This window comes from Oncorhynchus nerka, linkage group LG20 (genome assembly GCF_034236695.1).
Source record: "Oncorhynchus nerka isolate Pitt River linkage group LG20, Oner_Uvic_2.0, whole genome shotgun sequence".
NCBI classification, from domain to species: domain Eukaryota; kingdom Metazoa; phylum Chordata; class Actinopteri; order Salmoniformes; family Salmonidae; genus Oncorhynchus; species Oncorhynchus nerka.
Window position 1 is genome coordinate 45,869,390 of NC_088415.1, and position 16,920 is coordinate 45,886,309.

The 16,920-nt window shown below is 44.7% G+C and overlaps 1 protein-coding gene and 1 pseudogene across 5 annotated transcripts in view; one reads left to right on the forward strand and one right to left on the reverse strand.

The window, feature by feature from the left end:
• The window catches only part of LOC115102614 (sterile alpha motif domain-containing protein 11-like), a 100,540-nt gene extending 92,549 nt beyond the window's left edge, over nt 1-7,991 (forward strand). For 4 of the 5 annotated variants that reach the window (XM_029622742.2, XM_029622741.2, XM_029622745.2 and 1 more), the window contains exons 11-13: nt 4,999-5,129; nt 5,582-5,692; nt 6,130-7,991. In XM_029622742.2, coding sequence (XP_029478602.1) covers nt 4,999-5,129; nt 5,582-5,692; nt 6,130-6,411 — 524 coding nt within the window. In that variant the 3' untranslated portion in view covers nt 6,412-7,991. The remainder of the gene's footprint in view (nt 1-4,998; nt 5,130-5,581; nt 5,693-6,129) is intronic. The other variant, XM_029622743.2, reaches the window with a different exon arrangement.
• Nucleotides 7,992-9,337: 1,346 nt separating this feature from the next.
• Nucleotides 9,338-16,920, reverse strand: part of LOC115101917 (nucleolar complex protein 2 homolog) — a 65,928-nt pseudogene continuing 58,345 nt past the window's right edge.

Genomic DNA, 16,920 nt, shown 5'->3' on the forward strand with positions numbered 1-16,920 from the left:
GTGTCCATCACAAAGCCCTGACCTCAATCCTATTAAAAATTTGTGAGCAGAACTGAAAAAGCACGTGCGAGGAGACCTAAAAAACCTGACTCAGTTACAGCAGCTCTGTCAGGAGGAATGGGCCAAAATTCACCTAAGTTATTGTGGGAAGCTTGTGGAAGGCAACCTGAAACATTTGGCCCAAGTTAAACAATTTGAAGGCAATGCTACCAAATACTAATTAAGTTTATGTAAACTTCTGACCCACTGGGAATGTGATGCAAGAAATAAAAGCTGAAATAAATCATTCTCTCTGCTAATTATTCTGACATTTCACATTCTTAAAATAAAGTGGTGATCCTAACTGACCTAAGAGAGGACATTTTTATTAGGATAAAATGTTAGGAATTGTGAAAAACTGAGTTTAAATGTATTTGGCTCAGGTGTATGTAAACTTCCGACTTCAACTGTAAATACAATCTTAGTAATTGTTCAAACAACAGATGAAATGACATCACTTTTTTATACGTTTGTTCAGAAGTAATCACTTTCCAGTAAACGTAGCCTATTTTGCTTTTCCCAATTGGTGGGTATGGTTTTTAAATTTGTCTGGCCTTGTATGATTGATAGATCCTGGTTCATCATTAGCTTCAGTCACATTGAGTTACTGTCTAGAGTTAGACAGTAACTCATTCCTCTGATCTCTGTGGTGATGTACAGTATTTGACAAAATATCCAGCAGGTTGGTGTTTATTGTCATGAGTCTTGTCCTGAGCAATTTCCCCTGAGCAATTTCCTCTTAGAAGTCAGAATTGGATTGGATTTTTTTGTACATATTCATGATTTTTTTCTTCATTTAAGGTTAGGGGTAGGCATTAGGGTTGGCTGTGAGGTTAGGGTTAAGTTTAGGGTTATGTTTAAAATCAGATTTTATGAAAAAAAACTAACCTGCGAGAAAAGTGGGAATCTCATTATGTAATATCGTTGCAGCGCGATTTTTCATTTATTCAACTAGTCAAGAACAAATTCTCATTTACGGCCTACCCCAGCCAAACCCAGACAACGCTGGGCCAAATATGCGCTGCCCTATGGGACTCCCAATCACAGCCAGATGTGATACAGCCTGGATTTGAACCAGGGACTGTAGTGACGACACTTGGACTGAGAAGCAGTGCCTTTGACCACGGCACCACTCGGGAGCCCTTGAAGGTAGGGGTGCGTTCAGTTCAACGTTTGCTAAATTGCGTGTTGGTTTGTATTGAATGACACATTTCCCCAAAACGGTGGGTTCTTCAACAGCCTCTGAGGTATGTTTGTTCACTTTGGTGGGTGTGGCCTGGTCAATATGGGTGTGACCATTTCAAAATCTCAAAACTCGTGCAGCACACCATACACAATCGCCATCTGGGCCACAATAACCACGTTATTTTTCAACTTGTCGTTCAGTACAGTACCGTTTCTGTTTAATTAAACATTGAACACCTTTCTGTCGTACTGAACACACCCCAGGACTGGATGGCAGCCCATTCTTGCATAATCAATGCTTGGAGTTTGTCAGAATCTGTGGGTTTTTGTTTGTCCACCCGCCTCTTGAGGATTGACCACAAGTTCTCAATGGTATTAAGGTCTGGGGAGTTTCCTGGCAATGGACCCAAAATATGTTTTTTTCCAGCATGATGTTTTGTTCCCCGAGCCACTTAGTTGTCATTTTTGCCTTATGGCAAGGTGCTCCATCATGCTGGAAAAGGAATTCAGCATGATGGAGTTCGTCACCAAACTGTTCCTCTCGGAGGATGTGCTGGTACCATTCTTTATTCATGGCTGTGTTCTTAGGCAAAATTGTGAGTGAGCCCACTCCCTTGGCTGAGAAGCAACCCCACACATGAATGGTCTCAGGATGCTTTACTGTTGGCATGACACAGGACTGACGGTAGCGCTCACCTCGTCTTCTCCAGACAAGCTTTTTTTCTGAATGCCCCAAACAATGAATGGGGATTCATCAGAGAAAATTACTTTACCCCAGTCCTCAGCAGTCCAATCCCCGTGCCTTTGCAGAATATCAGTCTGTCCCTGATGTTTTTCCTGGAGAGAAGTGTCTTCTTTGCTGCCCTTCTTGACACCAGGCTATCCTCCAAAAGTCTTCGCCTCACTGTGCGTGCAGATGCACTCACACCTGCCTGCTGCCATTCCTGAGCAAGCTCTGTACTGGTGGTGCCCCGATCCCGCAGCTGAATCAACTTTAGGAGACGGTCCTGGCGCTTGCTGGACATTCTTGGGTGCCCTGAAGACTTCTTCACAACAATTAAACTGCTCTCCTTGAAGTTCTTAATGATCCGATAAATGGTTGATTTAGGTGCAATCTTACTGGCAGCAATATCCTTGCCTGTGAAGCCCTTTTTGTGCAAAGCTATGATGACGGTACGTGTTTCCTTGCAAGTAACCATGGTTGACAGAGGAAGAACAATATTTCCAAGCACCACCCTCCTTTTGAAGCTTCCAGTCTGTTATTTGAACTCAATCAGCATAACAGAGTGATCACCAACCTTGTCCTCGTGAACACTCACACCTGTGTTAACGAGAGAATCACTGACATGATGTAAGCTGGTCCTTTTTCTGGCAGGGCTGAAATGCAGTGGAAATGTTTGTTGGGGATTCAGTTCATTTGCATGGCAAAGAGGGACTTTGCAATTAATTGCAATTCATCTGATCACTCTTCATAACATTGTGGAGTATATGCAAATTGCCATCATACAAACTGAGGCAGCAGACTTATGTCATTCTCAAATATTTTGGTCACGACTGTACGTGTTGAATAGAAAATGTCACGACATGCAGGCAGGCCTATTGGAAACAGCAAATTTGTCGGTAAACATTCCAAATGTCAACAAAACAAAATACGCTATAGAAGGTGGGATAATTATTTTGTGGGTGAAATAGATGACAATTCCAGCGGAAACGTTATGTGCAAATATTGATAATATAAACATCATGTGGAAGTAAACTTGCAGTCAAACAATGTTATGTTGTGTAGTCCTCCCAATGCGACTTGGAAAGACATCCAGTTTATGAAGCTACAGGTGAAATAAGTTACGATGAACTTCACAGGGTGGTGAAAGTACACGGTGATGAGCTTGATGCACCTTTCCAATAACTAGTGAGGGTCTTCCTTTGTAAGGTGGTGACATGATGATCGGTGCTTGGCTGCCAATTGACAAATGATCTTGCTCTTATCCATAACCTCATCATGTACCCTCCAAACTGGATCTGCGAGCTGTTGGCCAGAGTGAAAGCGCCAAGACCAGTGGGAACATTTGCTGTTTATCGCAGAATTTTTTTGTGCCAAAAACATAGACAGATATAAAAATAGAATGGAAACACATCAAACTTTTGTTTTTGTTTTTCGGTAAATTAAAAGTTACATGACTAATATCTTTTTATGTGCATTACGTTATGACGCACAGATTTTTTAATCTGGAAGAAGTCAGTTGGATAAAAATCACCTCTGGTGGGAAAATGTGCATTTTTTTAAAAGCAGCTTTTGGAAAACTAGCATGGAAATATATAGCAAACTGGATGGAAACCTAATGAAACCAACCATGAAGGTATATTGTAGCGAATTCGGGGGGGTAGCATCGACCGGTGCTTGCACCTGGGTCTAGCAACTGTCAAGCCAACACGTGAAACTCTTGACAAGCTTGCTAGGTGTTGGGTTAGGGTCGCTACACTACCCAGTCCTTTGGGAGGGTGTATCCCCACACTTCTCTATACCATGTCCTTCACGTGTACATGCCTCTCGGATGGCCTCAGGCTCCATCCCACTTCTGACACTAATGTAGGGGGTAGTCCTGAACTGGCCGTGGATCCGAATCCAGCGGATGTCAAGACACCGCTTAACCGTTACACCAAGAGGTCTTGAATCATTGAATCTCCGGGGGACATTTGAATTCACCCTAGCTTAAACTTGCAAATACACACAGATTCAAACCTTCATATTAGAGCAACTCTGTTTGGGTTAATTAGAAACCTGGTTTGAGTTGTCTGTGTCTAATGACTGTTATTAAATAGAGAGAGATTTGAACGTTTGAAAACACAGACAGAAACTGCTTAGGAAAGCAGAGACAAAACAGCCAGTTTCACAGTGGGAACCAACACGCACCTATGCACGAATGTGCATGCACACACACACACACACACACACACACACACACACACACACACACACACACACACACACACACACACACACACACACACACACACACACACACACCCCTTGGCAAGCATATGAAAGACATTAGCAGTACTCTTTCTGTGTCTGCGGCGTGGAGACCTCCTCCTGGAAGGGGCCCTGCCACTGACCCCCCCTGACCCCTCTACACACAGGGTTATCACCACAACCATGTGGAAGAAGAGGTGGGGGGGGAGAAAAGAGAGAGGGAGTAGTTAGGCACAACAACAGTGAGAATTAGCAAACATGGATCAAGTACACTTTTAAATGTGAAATTAAATGTGATTCAATGCAAACATTTTTAAAAGCAATTAAATATAATGTCCATTTACACAACAACCGCGAGGACAAAACAACAGTCCGAAAAGAAAAAGTGTGTGTGTGAAAGAAAATGGCATGATTTGGACAATGAGATCGAGAAATTAAACGGAGAAATGGGTGTATGCTAGCTGGAGAAATGGGTGTATGCTAGCTGGAGAAATGGGTGTATGCTAGCTGGAGAAATGGGTGTATGCTAGCTGGAGAAATTGGTGTATGCTAGCTGGAGAAATTGGTGTATGCTAGCTGGAGAAATGGGTGTATACTAGCTGGAGAAATTGGTGTATGCTAGCTGGAGAAATGGGTGTATGCTAGCTGGAGAAATGGGTGTATGCTAGCTGCTGGTCAAGGTCTGTCCTGGGTTGTATTCATCAGGCACCAAATAGAAGAAAACGGACAGATTTTTTAAAAAGTGCCCTAATGAATATGACTTAGTCATTTACAACATCCCTCTACCCTCTCTCCTCTCATAGGTGGTATGGGAGGTATGTTCATGGACGGCGAGGACTCAGCGGCGCCCCCAGTGGAGGACATCAGAAAGTGGAGTGTGGAGGAGGTGTGTGGCTTCGTGGGAGGCCTGGCCGGCTGTGCCGAGTACAACCAGGTAAGGACCAGAGCAGGATGGCAGGGTCTGGTTTATCCACCCTTTAAACCAGAGAGAGAGAGAGAGAGAGAGAGAGAGAGAGGGAACAGGGTCGGGCTGGTGGAAGAGCAGAGTAGGGCAGAGTAAGGCTTTGGGATCAGAGTATCTAATATTGTCACCTCAATCAGAAGTTCTACTATTAGTAGAGTAGAGTTGGTTTCTAGTTGATTCTATAGCTGTAAGACCACTGTTATCTCCACAGCACCACAGTCCCCTTAATGTAATACACACACACACACACACACACACACACACACACACACACTGTTGGAATATTGAGAATGGTGTGAGTGTGTATGCAAGCTCTGTGTGAGTGTATGCTCTGTGTGAGCGTGTATGCATGAGTTTGTGCGTGTTTATGAGTGTGTGTGTCTGTCTCGGCTCTGGCTGAAGTGGCTGTGTCTCTCCTGAAGGTGTTTCGGGAGCAGGCCATCGACGGAGAGACCCTCCCGCTGCTCACGGAGGAGCACCTGCTCAACATCATGGGACTGAAGCTGGGCCCGGCGCTTAAGATACGCTCTCAGGTACACACCACTGACTGGCCACACACTCAGGACCATCACCTCAGGAGTGTGTGTGTGCAGCCTCAAAGCTCCTAGTTTTGTTGTATGAGTAGACTGTTCTTGTGTGAGTAAACCTCACGTGATTGTGTGAGTGTGTTTGTGAGTGATGGAAGCTAGTAGTGCATCGTAGTTAAGCCAAAGCAGATAGATAGTGTAGTGTCTAAATGTGTGGCCCGTTGTCGGTGCACAGATTGTCAGGCATACCGTACAGTAGCCCTTAACCCTCTCCTCTCTCTCAGGCTGGTGGTACAGTAGAACACTAGGACACAATGTTTGTCCCAAATTGCACCCTATTCCCGACATAGTGCACTACTTTTGACCAGGGCCCATTTGGGATGTAGACTGTGAGCTGAGCAGCTTTAACCTCGGCATGTGGCGTTCTCTCTCTCTCTCCTCAGGTGGCACGGCGCGTTGGCAGAATCTTCTACATGACCAGCTTCCCGCTGGCCCTCCCGCTGGCGCTCCCGCCGGCGCTCCCGCCATCTGCCCTGCGCCCCCCGGACAGGGACCTCCAGCCGTCCGACACTCCCCTGGCGCTCCCACTGCGGCCCCTCTCCGCCGCCAGCAGCAGCTCTTCCCCCTACAGCGGGCCCCCGCCCGCCTGTCACTCCTCCCCCAAGCAGGAGAATGCCAACGGCTCTGTGTCGGGGGGCTACGAGGCAGCCAAGACCCCCTCGTAGGATCCAACTGGCTGCACAGGGAAGGCACAGGGAGGGAGGGAGGGAGATGGGTACAGAGAAAGCTCTGTAACAGACATTGAATTGACCCCCTTCCTCCCCCTTTGGGCATGCACCGCCCTTTGGTTTGGGGAATAAACTGTAAAAAAAAATATATATATAAAAGTGAACAAAATAAAAATGAACTAAAGGGACTAATCAAAGCAGCCCAATCAACTTCAAGTTCCACTGTGGTTGTAGCCGAGCAGAATCCAAAGACGTAACAGTGGGCTGGAGGGAGAGATGTGATGAAGCGACAGAGGGAGAAAGAGAGCCGAGAGAGAGCAGACAGCTGGTCTCAGACAGCTTGCCAAAGAAAGAGCAAAGCCCCAGAACTACGACATTCTTCTGAGTCAGACAGACGCTACCGGAAACTCTTTCTTCCTGGGCTGAAGAAGGAAGCCCCTCTCTCCCTCTGTCTGCTCCCCAACATACTCGGCGGCGCCCAGCACTTAAAAGAGAGACGCCTCTTCTCTCTTTTCTCTCGCTCTTTTCCTCCCCTCCTTTCTTCTCACTCCCAGTCTAAGGAGCCCAAACAGCTCAGAGGAACTGAGAATTCTGGAGGCTGGAGTGAAAGCATACACTGAAAGGGACTCCAAAAAAACCTTCATTATTGCAACTATGCATTCCACAGTCCAAAACCAAAGATGTGTGAAATAAGGGATGATATTCCATGTTTGTTTCTGGTGTTTTTTTGTTGTGTTGCTTTGTGGGTAAAATGGCTAGTCTTAGGGAGAGGTGGGGTACATAAAAGATCCCAGTGGGCCCAGTACCTCATATGACTGTCTTTAAAAGACAAGGGAGACTCCTTGTAAGGTGAAACAAAGGGGGAATCTTTATACAAGGTGTTCTAGGTACATGCCACAGTTGTGCCCATAAGCCAACGGCCTATAGGCAGAGTTCTTTCTCTGACACACTCAAATGTTACTGATACAGGATGGCGACGAAACGGTGGCTTCGGCTCATAGGGCTAATGTTATTGCGTAATCGTGTTAAACTACTGTGGGATATACAAACATGCCGAATTGTACAGAATCATGCTTAAGCTGAAAACATCCTGTAGGTTACATACATGGTACTTTCACATTTTAAAAATAAATAAAAGAAATGTCGTTGCATGGGGAAAAATCTTTATGACTGAACAAAATGTGACTTGCTAACTTTTGGTGGTACTTTTGTTTCAAACTTTTTGGTTTGTAGTTTTTTTTCTTCAAATGTTTGACATTAAAAGAAGCCCCAATCTTAAATGCTACTTCAGCAATATAAATTAGGAAATGATATTTATAGGACTTTTGCTGTAGTTAGATGAACAGATGTGTATAATACTTAGTCCTCACAATGGATTCCAAAGAACATTTACTTGGTTTTCCCTTGATTGCAGGGAAAAGGCACAAAGAGCTAAATGCAAATCTTTGAATTTGTTAAGGATTTTTTTTAAACTACGTGTAAGCAATTAATTAAAATGGTCTAGATTTCCCATCACTGTTTTGTCTTGATCCTATTTTTCTATTCGCCACTTGGTAAAATAAATCCTACGGAAACTATCGACTGCTTTCTTCTACACCTCACTTATCAGTACCTTTTCTAGTGTGTTTTCTCTGACAGCTAGATGGTGTGCGCTTGCTTTGTATTGCTGGAGCAGTGACATTCTAATAGTATCCGTTCCCCTGCTTTTCCCTGTGTGTGTGCTCTGCCCTGTCGTTGTGTGTGTGTGTGTGTGTGTGTGTGTGTGTGTGTGTGTGTGTGTGTGTGTGTGTGTGTTTGCAGGGGAGTGGACCCCTGGGGGCATGGTTCAGGTCAATACCAGCTGTCAGTGTGAGGTTCAGCCGCAGGCCAAGGCCTCCCTGCCTGTGGGGATAAACCTGACCCTTCCGCCTACATACATACGTACACACAAAGAGAAGTGCACACCCACCTTTAGCCTTCAAAGAAAACAGAGTTTCCACTGAAGCTGTCAAACACATCTATCCCCTATGGGCCACTCCTGGGCTTTCATTGGCTTGGTCTTCAGCTCTACTTAACTGGTTGCCATCATGTACAAGTACTGAATGCACACAAAAATAACACTGCAAACACTGCATAAAGAGGAGAGCTTTAGTCAAGGAAGTTCGCAGCATCAGTTATGTCTTGCTGCTAGGCAAGGTGGAATGTTGCTTATACCTATCCAGTCCATTCAGACCTACACAAGTGCCTACAGAGAGGGGAAAGAGGGAATGAGTGGAGGAGGGAGTGTGCGGGGGGTTTGGTTGGCAGGGAAACAGGCCAGTCTGTTTCTGCTTCACCGCCTGGGCAGAGAAGACTGGCACGCCTGGCAGGCAGAGAAGACTGGCACGCCTGGCGGGTTGAAGCCTCCTCTGTCCCCTTACCCAGCACAGCCTGGTCCAGCCCACCATAGAATAGCGTAGCACAGTGTAGTCAATACCTTTCTTCTAACAAATGTCCGTTGCTAAATTCCATCCTGGTAAACGCTCAGGAAACCAAAGTTCAAACAGGGAAACACAGGTGCTCATGTACGCAATTATTGGCTACAACCCACCACACTACATAATCCTGTTCACTGAAATGAGAAAGCATTGCATCAGTAGGGTACTTCACACAGAAACCAACAAAGTAGTCTCAGAAGTATTTAATATTTGTTTGTAATGTACAATAACTTTAAAGAACATGTTTGTGCTGTACACATTGAAGGAGCAAACTAAAACAATATTATTAACATTATTTTACCTTTATTTAACTAGGCAAGACAGTTAAGAACAAATTCTTATTTTCAATGACAGCCTAGGAACAGTGGGTTAACTGCCTGTTCAGGGGCAGAACGACAGATTTGAACCTTGTCAGCTCGGGGATTTGAACTTGCAACCTTCCGGTTACTAGTCCAACGCTCTAACCACTAGGCTACCCTGCCGCCCCAAGATAAGTCAAATAAAATAAATGTAGAAAAGTGTCCAACAGGAAGGCAGTAATGACTAAATGTACTAGCCAACGCTCTACTCCTCTCCTCCCCCGTCTCTCTCTCTCGGTCTTCCACCAAGTCCTCATTTCCCTCGGCCAACTCTTTCAGAGCCACGCTGGACAGCTGCATTGGCGCCTTGGAGGCTTTAACCCAGTTTACATCGTCATCCTCACCATTACCACCATCTATTGAGGAAGGAAGCTCATGAAGGAGAGATTCATTTGAAGGGGCAATCAGGGATTCAAACAACAAAGCCAAAGTCCCCAAAAAAAGGATGTACCAATCCCTGATTGTCCCTTTAAGTGAGAGTGAAAAATGTCTGGACTACTGGACTCTGTGTAGAAAACAATCACTCTACAATACTTCCCAAGTAAATAATGAGTGCTAATATCAGGCAGCAATGGATTTAAAATGCACACATGTGATGGTGGGTATTTGTAACCACAATGGGTTTGATTTCAGTGGAGAAAATGGCAGGTTTCCTAATAAAAGATAAGATAGAAGTAAACAATATGTTGGAAGCTCAATTTGAAGGCTAGGTGGAGCCATCACCATTTTGCCCATCATATTCCCTACAGATCTGCCAAATCAAAAGTGGTAGGTGGCTAGGGGTCGTTTCTGGACCGGGCCTGTATGTCTTGCAATACCCTTTTCACACTAGTGTGCCGACCCAAAACGTACTGTGCTGGTACGCTGCTAGTTTCTTTTCAGCTTGTCCTTTCTAGTACGGTTCCAGTAACTACAGTGAATACATAACCCGGCCAGCAAAGTATAACTTGGCCTCGCACCCCTCAGTAGTGTGAAAAGTGCATATTTGTCCAATACTGGAAGAGAGAAGCCCGTCCACAAACCTGAGGCGCCATCTTGGTCGTCCTCCGCCCCTCGTCATTGCTCAGGTCAGACAGCTCTTGAAGAAGTTCATCATCGTCGTCAGAGCCCTCCTTTTTGTCTGGCAAGAGGAAGGAGAGATAGGATTTTAAGAACCAGTGAAAATGTAATACTCATTAGCTGGGACTTGGCTTTACGGATGAGAGTCAGATACAAAACTTTAAAGATAGGTTTAATGTTATACACTTATAATGTACACTTTGAACAATTCAGGGCCTGTATTTAAATCAAATGTTATTTGTCACATGTGCAGAATACAACAGGGGTAGACTTACAGTGAATTGCTTATTTACAAGCCTTTAACCAACAACGCAGTTAAGAAAAAAAGAAGTGTTAAGTATTTACTAAATAAATTGAAGTAAACAAATAAATATAAAGGAAAAAAAAACTAATAATTAAAGAGCAACAATTAAATAACAGTAACAAGGATATATACAGAGGGTACCGGTACAGAGTCAATGTGCGAGGGCACCGGTTAGTTGAGGTAATTGAGGTAATATATACATGTAGGTAGAGTTAAAGTGACTATGCATAGATAATAAACAGAGAGTAGCAGCAGCGTAAAATGGGGTAAAATTGTCCGGGTAGCCATTTGCTTAGCGGTTCAGGAGTCTTATGGCTTGGTGGTAGAAGCTGTTAAGAAGCCTTTTGGACACAGACTTGGAGCTCCTGTACCGTTTGCAGTGCGGTAGCAGAGAGAACACTATGACTCTTTGGCCATTTTTAGGACCTTCCTCTGATACCACCTGGTATAGAGGTCCTGGATGGCAAGAAACTTGGCCCCAGTGATGTACTGGGGCGTATGCACTACCCCCTGTAGTGCCTTGCAGTCGGAGGCCGAGCAGTTGCCATACCAGGTGCTATTCATAGTGTCTCGGAATAGGAGTGCGGATTTAGAATCAGTTTTCATTGTGGATTATAATGAATAAGTTTAAATGAACATGGGGGATCTGATCCTAGATCAGCTCCCTTATTCTGATACGTTTTGTGAATATGAGCGCCGAGGTATGTTCATGCAGGTAGGTAGGTAGAACCTAACCACCTTTGAAGTCCCTATAACCTACATGGGGATGGAGCTGAGAATACATTAAAGTCATGGCACAAAATACTCATTACAGTTTACCACAGCTAATTTCACACATTTTATACTCCCTCGCAGCCTAAATAGAGAAAATAGCCTAGAGATAGCAGGCAGGCATCACTTCAGGCAGCTACAAATTCCTCTGTAAAATGGCCACCTGTGTCCTGTCTGTGTGAGTGAGTTTGTCTGAAGGCTAGTTTTGCTGTGCTTAAATATGTATGTTGTACTTTAATATGTGTGTGTATGTTATGCTTTAATGAGTGTGAGTGTGTGTTGTTGTTGTGGTTTCTGATGGAACATCTCATCTTACATTCAGGACAACACTCCTTTGTATCAGACAGATCCAGCTACTGTAGCACTGGACTGGCCTGAGGCTGCAGGGGAAACACACTGCTCTGGACTGTGCTGACCACTCTGTCTCCCGTTCCATGTACCAGAATGCTGCCATTTTCTTTTACCTTTATTTAACTAGGCAAGTCAGTTAAGAACAAATTCTTATTTTCAATGACAGCCTAGGAACAGTGGGTTAATTGCCTGTTCAGGGGCAGAATGACAGATTTGTACCTTGTCAGCTCAGGGGTTTGAACTTGCAACCTTCCGGTTACTAGTCCAATGCTCTAACCACTAGGCTACCATGCCATTGGTGAGGACATTCTCACCTTTACTGTTAAGGCGAGGCTGCAAGTTCTACCAACAAAATATGATCTAGCACTCTGGTACCCTGCAAACCATGACCCAATTTGTATTCTACATGAATGAGTCAAATGTAATGGAGTCCTTTGCCCGTGTTGTGAATGGCTGGTGTTCATACAAGGATTTGTACATTGCTAGAAATGACCGCCTTGTCGACCTGATAGCCAGGAAGGTGAGACAAGTAGTCTCACCAACAGCACATATGCAGAAACATTCTTGTGTAAGGGGAAGCTGGTTTGATGTTGATGTGTTTTCCTGTGTGCCAAATACGCCAGAAAGTGTTGCTGTGGGGGGAGGCGCTAACTGCGGAAGTGGGTGGATACATGGAGCAGGCCTTTACAGAGAAGCTGCGTAAACCAGCCCCTCGTGGCATGCTTGGACAGCCCCGGGTGGAGGTGCAAGCTGGCGGTGCTGATATTTGGCAGTCTCGGCCACATACACAGGCTTGCAGGGCGTGGCCTCCAGATTGCGGACCTGACAAAAACGAGGGCTAAAGCAATTGGCTAGGTACTGCTGTGTTTCAGCTGTCGTGGGCAGCTTAGCTGTTTGGAGAAGGAGGTGCTCTCTGTACCCTTGAGGACCTTTGAAATGTTTGGATCCTTGTTTTTGTCAATTTGATTGGTGGATTCAAATAAAGTATTTAAAATGTGTGTGTGTAGCAGAGGCTACTGCAGACTGGTGGAGTTTGATGAGATGCTGGTGGCCGGGGGAGAGAGAGGAAGAGAGGTGTGGACACTTCCTTTGAGAACCTTTTTCACTTCCTCACTCAACCATTTCTTCCCATGATCCTCTTCTCCCCTTATTACCTAGACTCCCCAGCCCCAGAGAAGGGCCTAATTGGTCGGTAACACATGGCAACACCAATGTGGCCGCTTCCTCTGCCCAGGAGCTCCCAAAATGTGGCATCATTTTCAGAGAAAACACCCAATCTCTCGCCATCTTCCCTCCCTCTTTTTCCTACTTACATACACAAACTGCTTTATCATGCTACTGGTCACTTTTGTGCATGTTTATATGTATACTGCATATTACCATTAGTATATATTTCTACAACCAGTCACTTTTCAGCCCTGTTTACATGTATATCCTACTACCAGTAACTTTTTATGAATAAACCCACATCAACCACTCCAGTGCCCTGCACAATGAATAAGTTACTGGCATGCACCTGTATATCGCGTGTTTCTTCAACTTAAATCGCAATTCTAGTATGCTTTTTATTTTTATTCTATTTTCTATCATTATTATCTACATTACTATTATTATCGCTGTATTGTTGGGAAAGAGCTCTCAAGATAAGACTTTTACTGTACTGTTTTACACCTGTTGTATCCTGTGCACATGGCGAATAAACTTTCAAACTTGAAACACACCCTCACTGGGGTTGGGAGGGTCAGCGGGATCTACATGCCTGTCTGACCCCATACGACCTATGACTTATTCCCCAACATTTACAGAAACCAGCCTTTTCCCCCTCACATTCTCACATTCTCTCAAACATGCGCAGACTTGCGTGCATGTTTGTGTGTGTGTCTGTGTGTTACGGATACAGTTATCCTGTGTGTGTGTGTATCCTGTGTGTGTTTCTTTTCTCTCCTTCTCCCCTCACAGGTGAAAATCATCACTCCCCAATCAGTCAAAAATCAATCATCAATCAGAAGACACACCTCCTCCTATTTCCTACCCTATCACAGTTCCTTCCCCATGGTTTAAAAACCCCATCATTTGTTTGTTCTAGAGCTCAATCTCTAGCTCAATCTCTCTGTAAATGCCATGTCTGTAGGTCTCTGTGTTTCACTCTCGCTTTGTGTCTTAACCTCTCTTTTGTTTAAGCACCTCATAGCACTTTGTCATCACCTGTGAGTATTGTTTTTGATTATGGTGTTTGTTTGTTGCTGGTGGGAAAAGGGGGAAACCAAGACAAGTCGCCCATGGGCATACACTACCCGTAGGTGAACTTTGTTAAATACACTAGTTAGAACTGGGCGGACCACCCACTGTATTTTTGGTTAGTTAGTTAGCTGTTGTTAAAGTAGGCTAGTCTAGCTTAGGGGTGTTTTTGAATACTTATTGTTTCTTTCCTTGGGTCCAGCTCAGCCCCTTTTCCTGCTCCCCCCATTACCGTGTGTTTATAAATAAACCTAGAGTTTGACGGTAGATTTCTGTTGTCGTGGTTATTTCGTGCACACTTTTACTTTGTCACAATAATAATTTGCATGAGTTATGTTACGGGTCTCATTACCATCCCCCCTAGACTGTCGGGCCAAAAGGGATTCGTAACACTGTGCATGCTTGTGTGTGTGTCTGTGCATGTTTGTGTGTGTGTCTGTGTATGTTTGTGTGTGTGTCTGTGTATGTTTGTGTGTGTGTCTGTGCATGTTTGTGTGTGTGTCTGTGCATGCTTGTGTGTGTGTCTGTGCATGCTTGTGTGTGTGTCTGTGCATGCTTGTGTGTGTGTCTGTGCATGTTTGTGTGTGTGTCTGTGCATGCTTGTGTGTGTGTCTGTGCGTGCTTGTGTGTGTGTGTCTGTGCGTGCTTGTGTGTGTGTGTCTGTGCGTGCTTGTGTGTGTGTGTGTGTGTGCGTGCATGTTTGTGTGTGTGTCTGTGCATGCTTGTGTGTGTGTCTGTGCATGCTTGTGTGTGTGTCTGTGCATGTTTGTGTGTGTGCATGTTTGTGTGTGTGTCTGTGCATGTTTGTGTGTGTCTGTGCATGCTTGTGTGCATATGGAGGACATTCAGGGGCAGCCAGTTAAGCCCTGGGAGCTGGAGGAGAGCAGAGGGGAATGTAGTGGGGAGTGGCCACCTCTGGCAGTTCCAGTGGACTGGTTTGAATTAGGAACCCCCACCGGGATCCAAGGCTGCGCTTCCTGTGAGAGGGAAGGGGACGGAGGGGGCGGGCTGGCCGTCGGGTGAGGAAGGGGAGGGCCGGCATTTCGCCGGCAGCTGCCCGCCGTTTTGCGGGGACTCTCCCTACAATGAGGACCAGATGCAAAAAATTCCCCTAACACTCCATCACTCTACTCTCTCCCTCTCTCCTTCCGACCTCTACGGTTCTTTCCCCCCCTCGAGTGTATCCAACTGTAAAGCTGTAAAAGAGGGCTCCTGCCATGCCCGTGTCCTGTGGATGACCCAGAGCAGAGGGTCAGACACAGAGGCTAAAGGAAGAAGGGAGTGACAGCTGAGAGAGAAATATTGAAGGAGAGAGAAAGGGGGAGGGAGATAAATATAGGAAGATGGAAAGGGAGATGGATAGACGGAGATGGATAGAGAGAGGGGAGGAAAGAGAGAAATACAGAAGGATAGAGAGAGAAAAATAGAAGGATAAAGAGAAACATATAGGTGAGAGAAAGTGGAAAGAGAGAAAGTGGGAAGAGAGAAATGTAACCTTTATTTAACTAGGCAAGTCAGTTAAGAACAAATTCTTATTTAAGGATAAAGAGAGAAAGAAAGAGAGAAGTAGGGACATCAACAACATGGACAGAGGTTTCTTAGGTCTTGCTAAGAGGGCAGCTTGGCAACACTATGTCCCCTTGGTCCATTTCTTCAGAATGACCCAGTCTGAAATGGGAGCAGGATTCACTAACACCGACTTTTAATACAGCTTTACTGACTCAGGATTAGGGAAGTAACGTCATATTCCAAAAAGAGCGAGGCCAAATGCTCATCCCGGAAAGGGAGCTGTATCCTTGCCATAGAGGCAGGGCTGAATAGTCTACTACACGGTGTGTGTGTGTTCTTGTATGTATGTGTGGGTGTGTTAAGACTGTGCTTCTGTGCTGCTGGCCAACAGTCTGTAGATGGCCTCTATGTAACTCAATACAGCCTCCTAGTGGCCAAGACAGGCATAGTGTAAGCATGAGCATCCGACAAGAGAGTCTACCAGGGCATTTTACTGGCCAGCCCCAACAGCAAATGTAGTGAGTGTCGGCAGATCTCGAGAAGTATCAGGCAATTGTATGCCTTGACTGCAGGACTTCAGACTGCAACCATTAAGTTGCATTTTGTGACCCTTTGACTTGTCTGTGAGAGTAGAAAATATATATCAGGTCGCATCGGTGCGAGCTGCACGTTTGTTCACGTCACTCGAAACATCATATTTTTTTAGGAGGCTAAAACCATGATTTGGTCAAACAGTATCCTTATGATTCCTCTAATGAGGAACCTTTTCGCTGGGGCCTGCTTCTGTGACGAGCGAGCCACTCTCCCTGTCCTTTCCTGGGGAAACAAAATGCTTAGGGAGAAAAAGTGTGTTCTGATTGTATAACATTTTAAAAAACAATTAGGGGGGGAACACACATATCCTGTTGTGACAGTTGGAGAGGATGTTCTCAGCTTTGTCAGAATACTTTATTTCTCAACTTAATTTTTTTAGCTCAATAGCAACTATTTTACTAACAAGATATTTGGTATGGCTTTGAGATACTGAGCGTGCGGAATGCACATTGGCCATTGCGAGTGCATAGGCTACAATTACATTTACAGTTGAGAATTTGTTCTCAACTGGCCTACCTGGTAAAATAAAGGTGAAATAAAAATAAATAAAAAACTGTTAGATTAATGCATGGCTAATAGCAGTGGGTAATACAGTATATTAAGAGTTAGCAATCTAGCTAATGTCAGGTGGTGAATTAGCCCCAAATAAAATGTGCCTATGATATTGGAGCACAAAGATGCAGGCAAATTCATCTCTATTTGGAGAAGGAAAAAAAAACATAAAATTCTGGAGCCCTATTTCAACAGTAAAATATAACAATCGCGTAGTTGTCTACTACAAAATGCACAACAATCACTGGATTAGGTTGCATATAAAATATTTTGAATCACACCGTGGAAAGATGAAACAACATATTTATTCAAC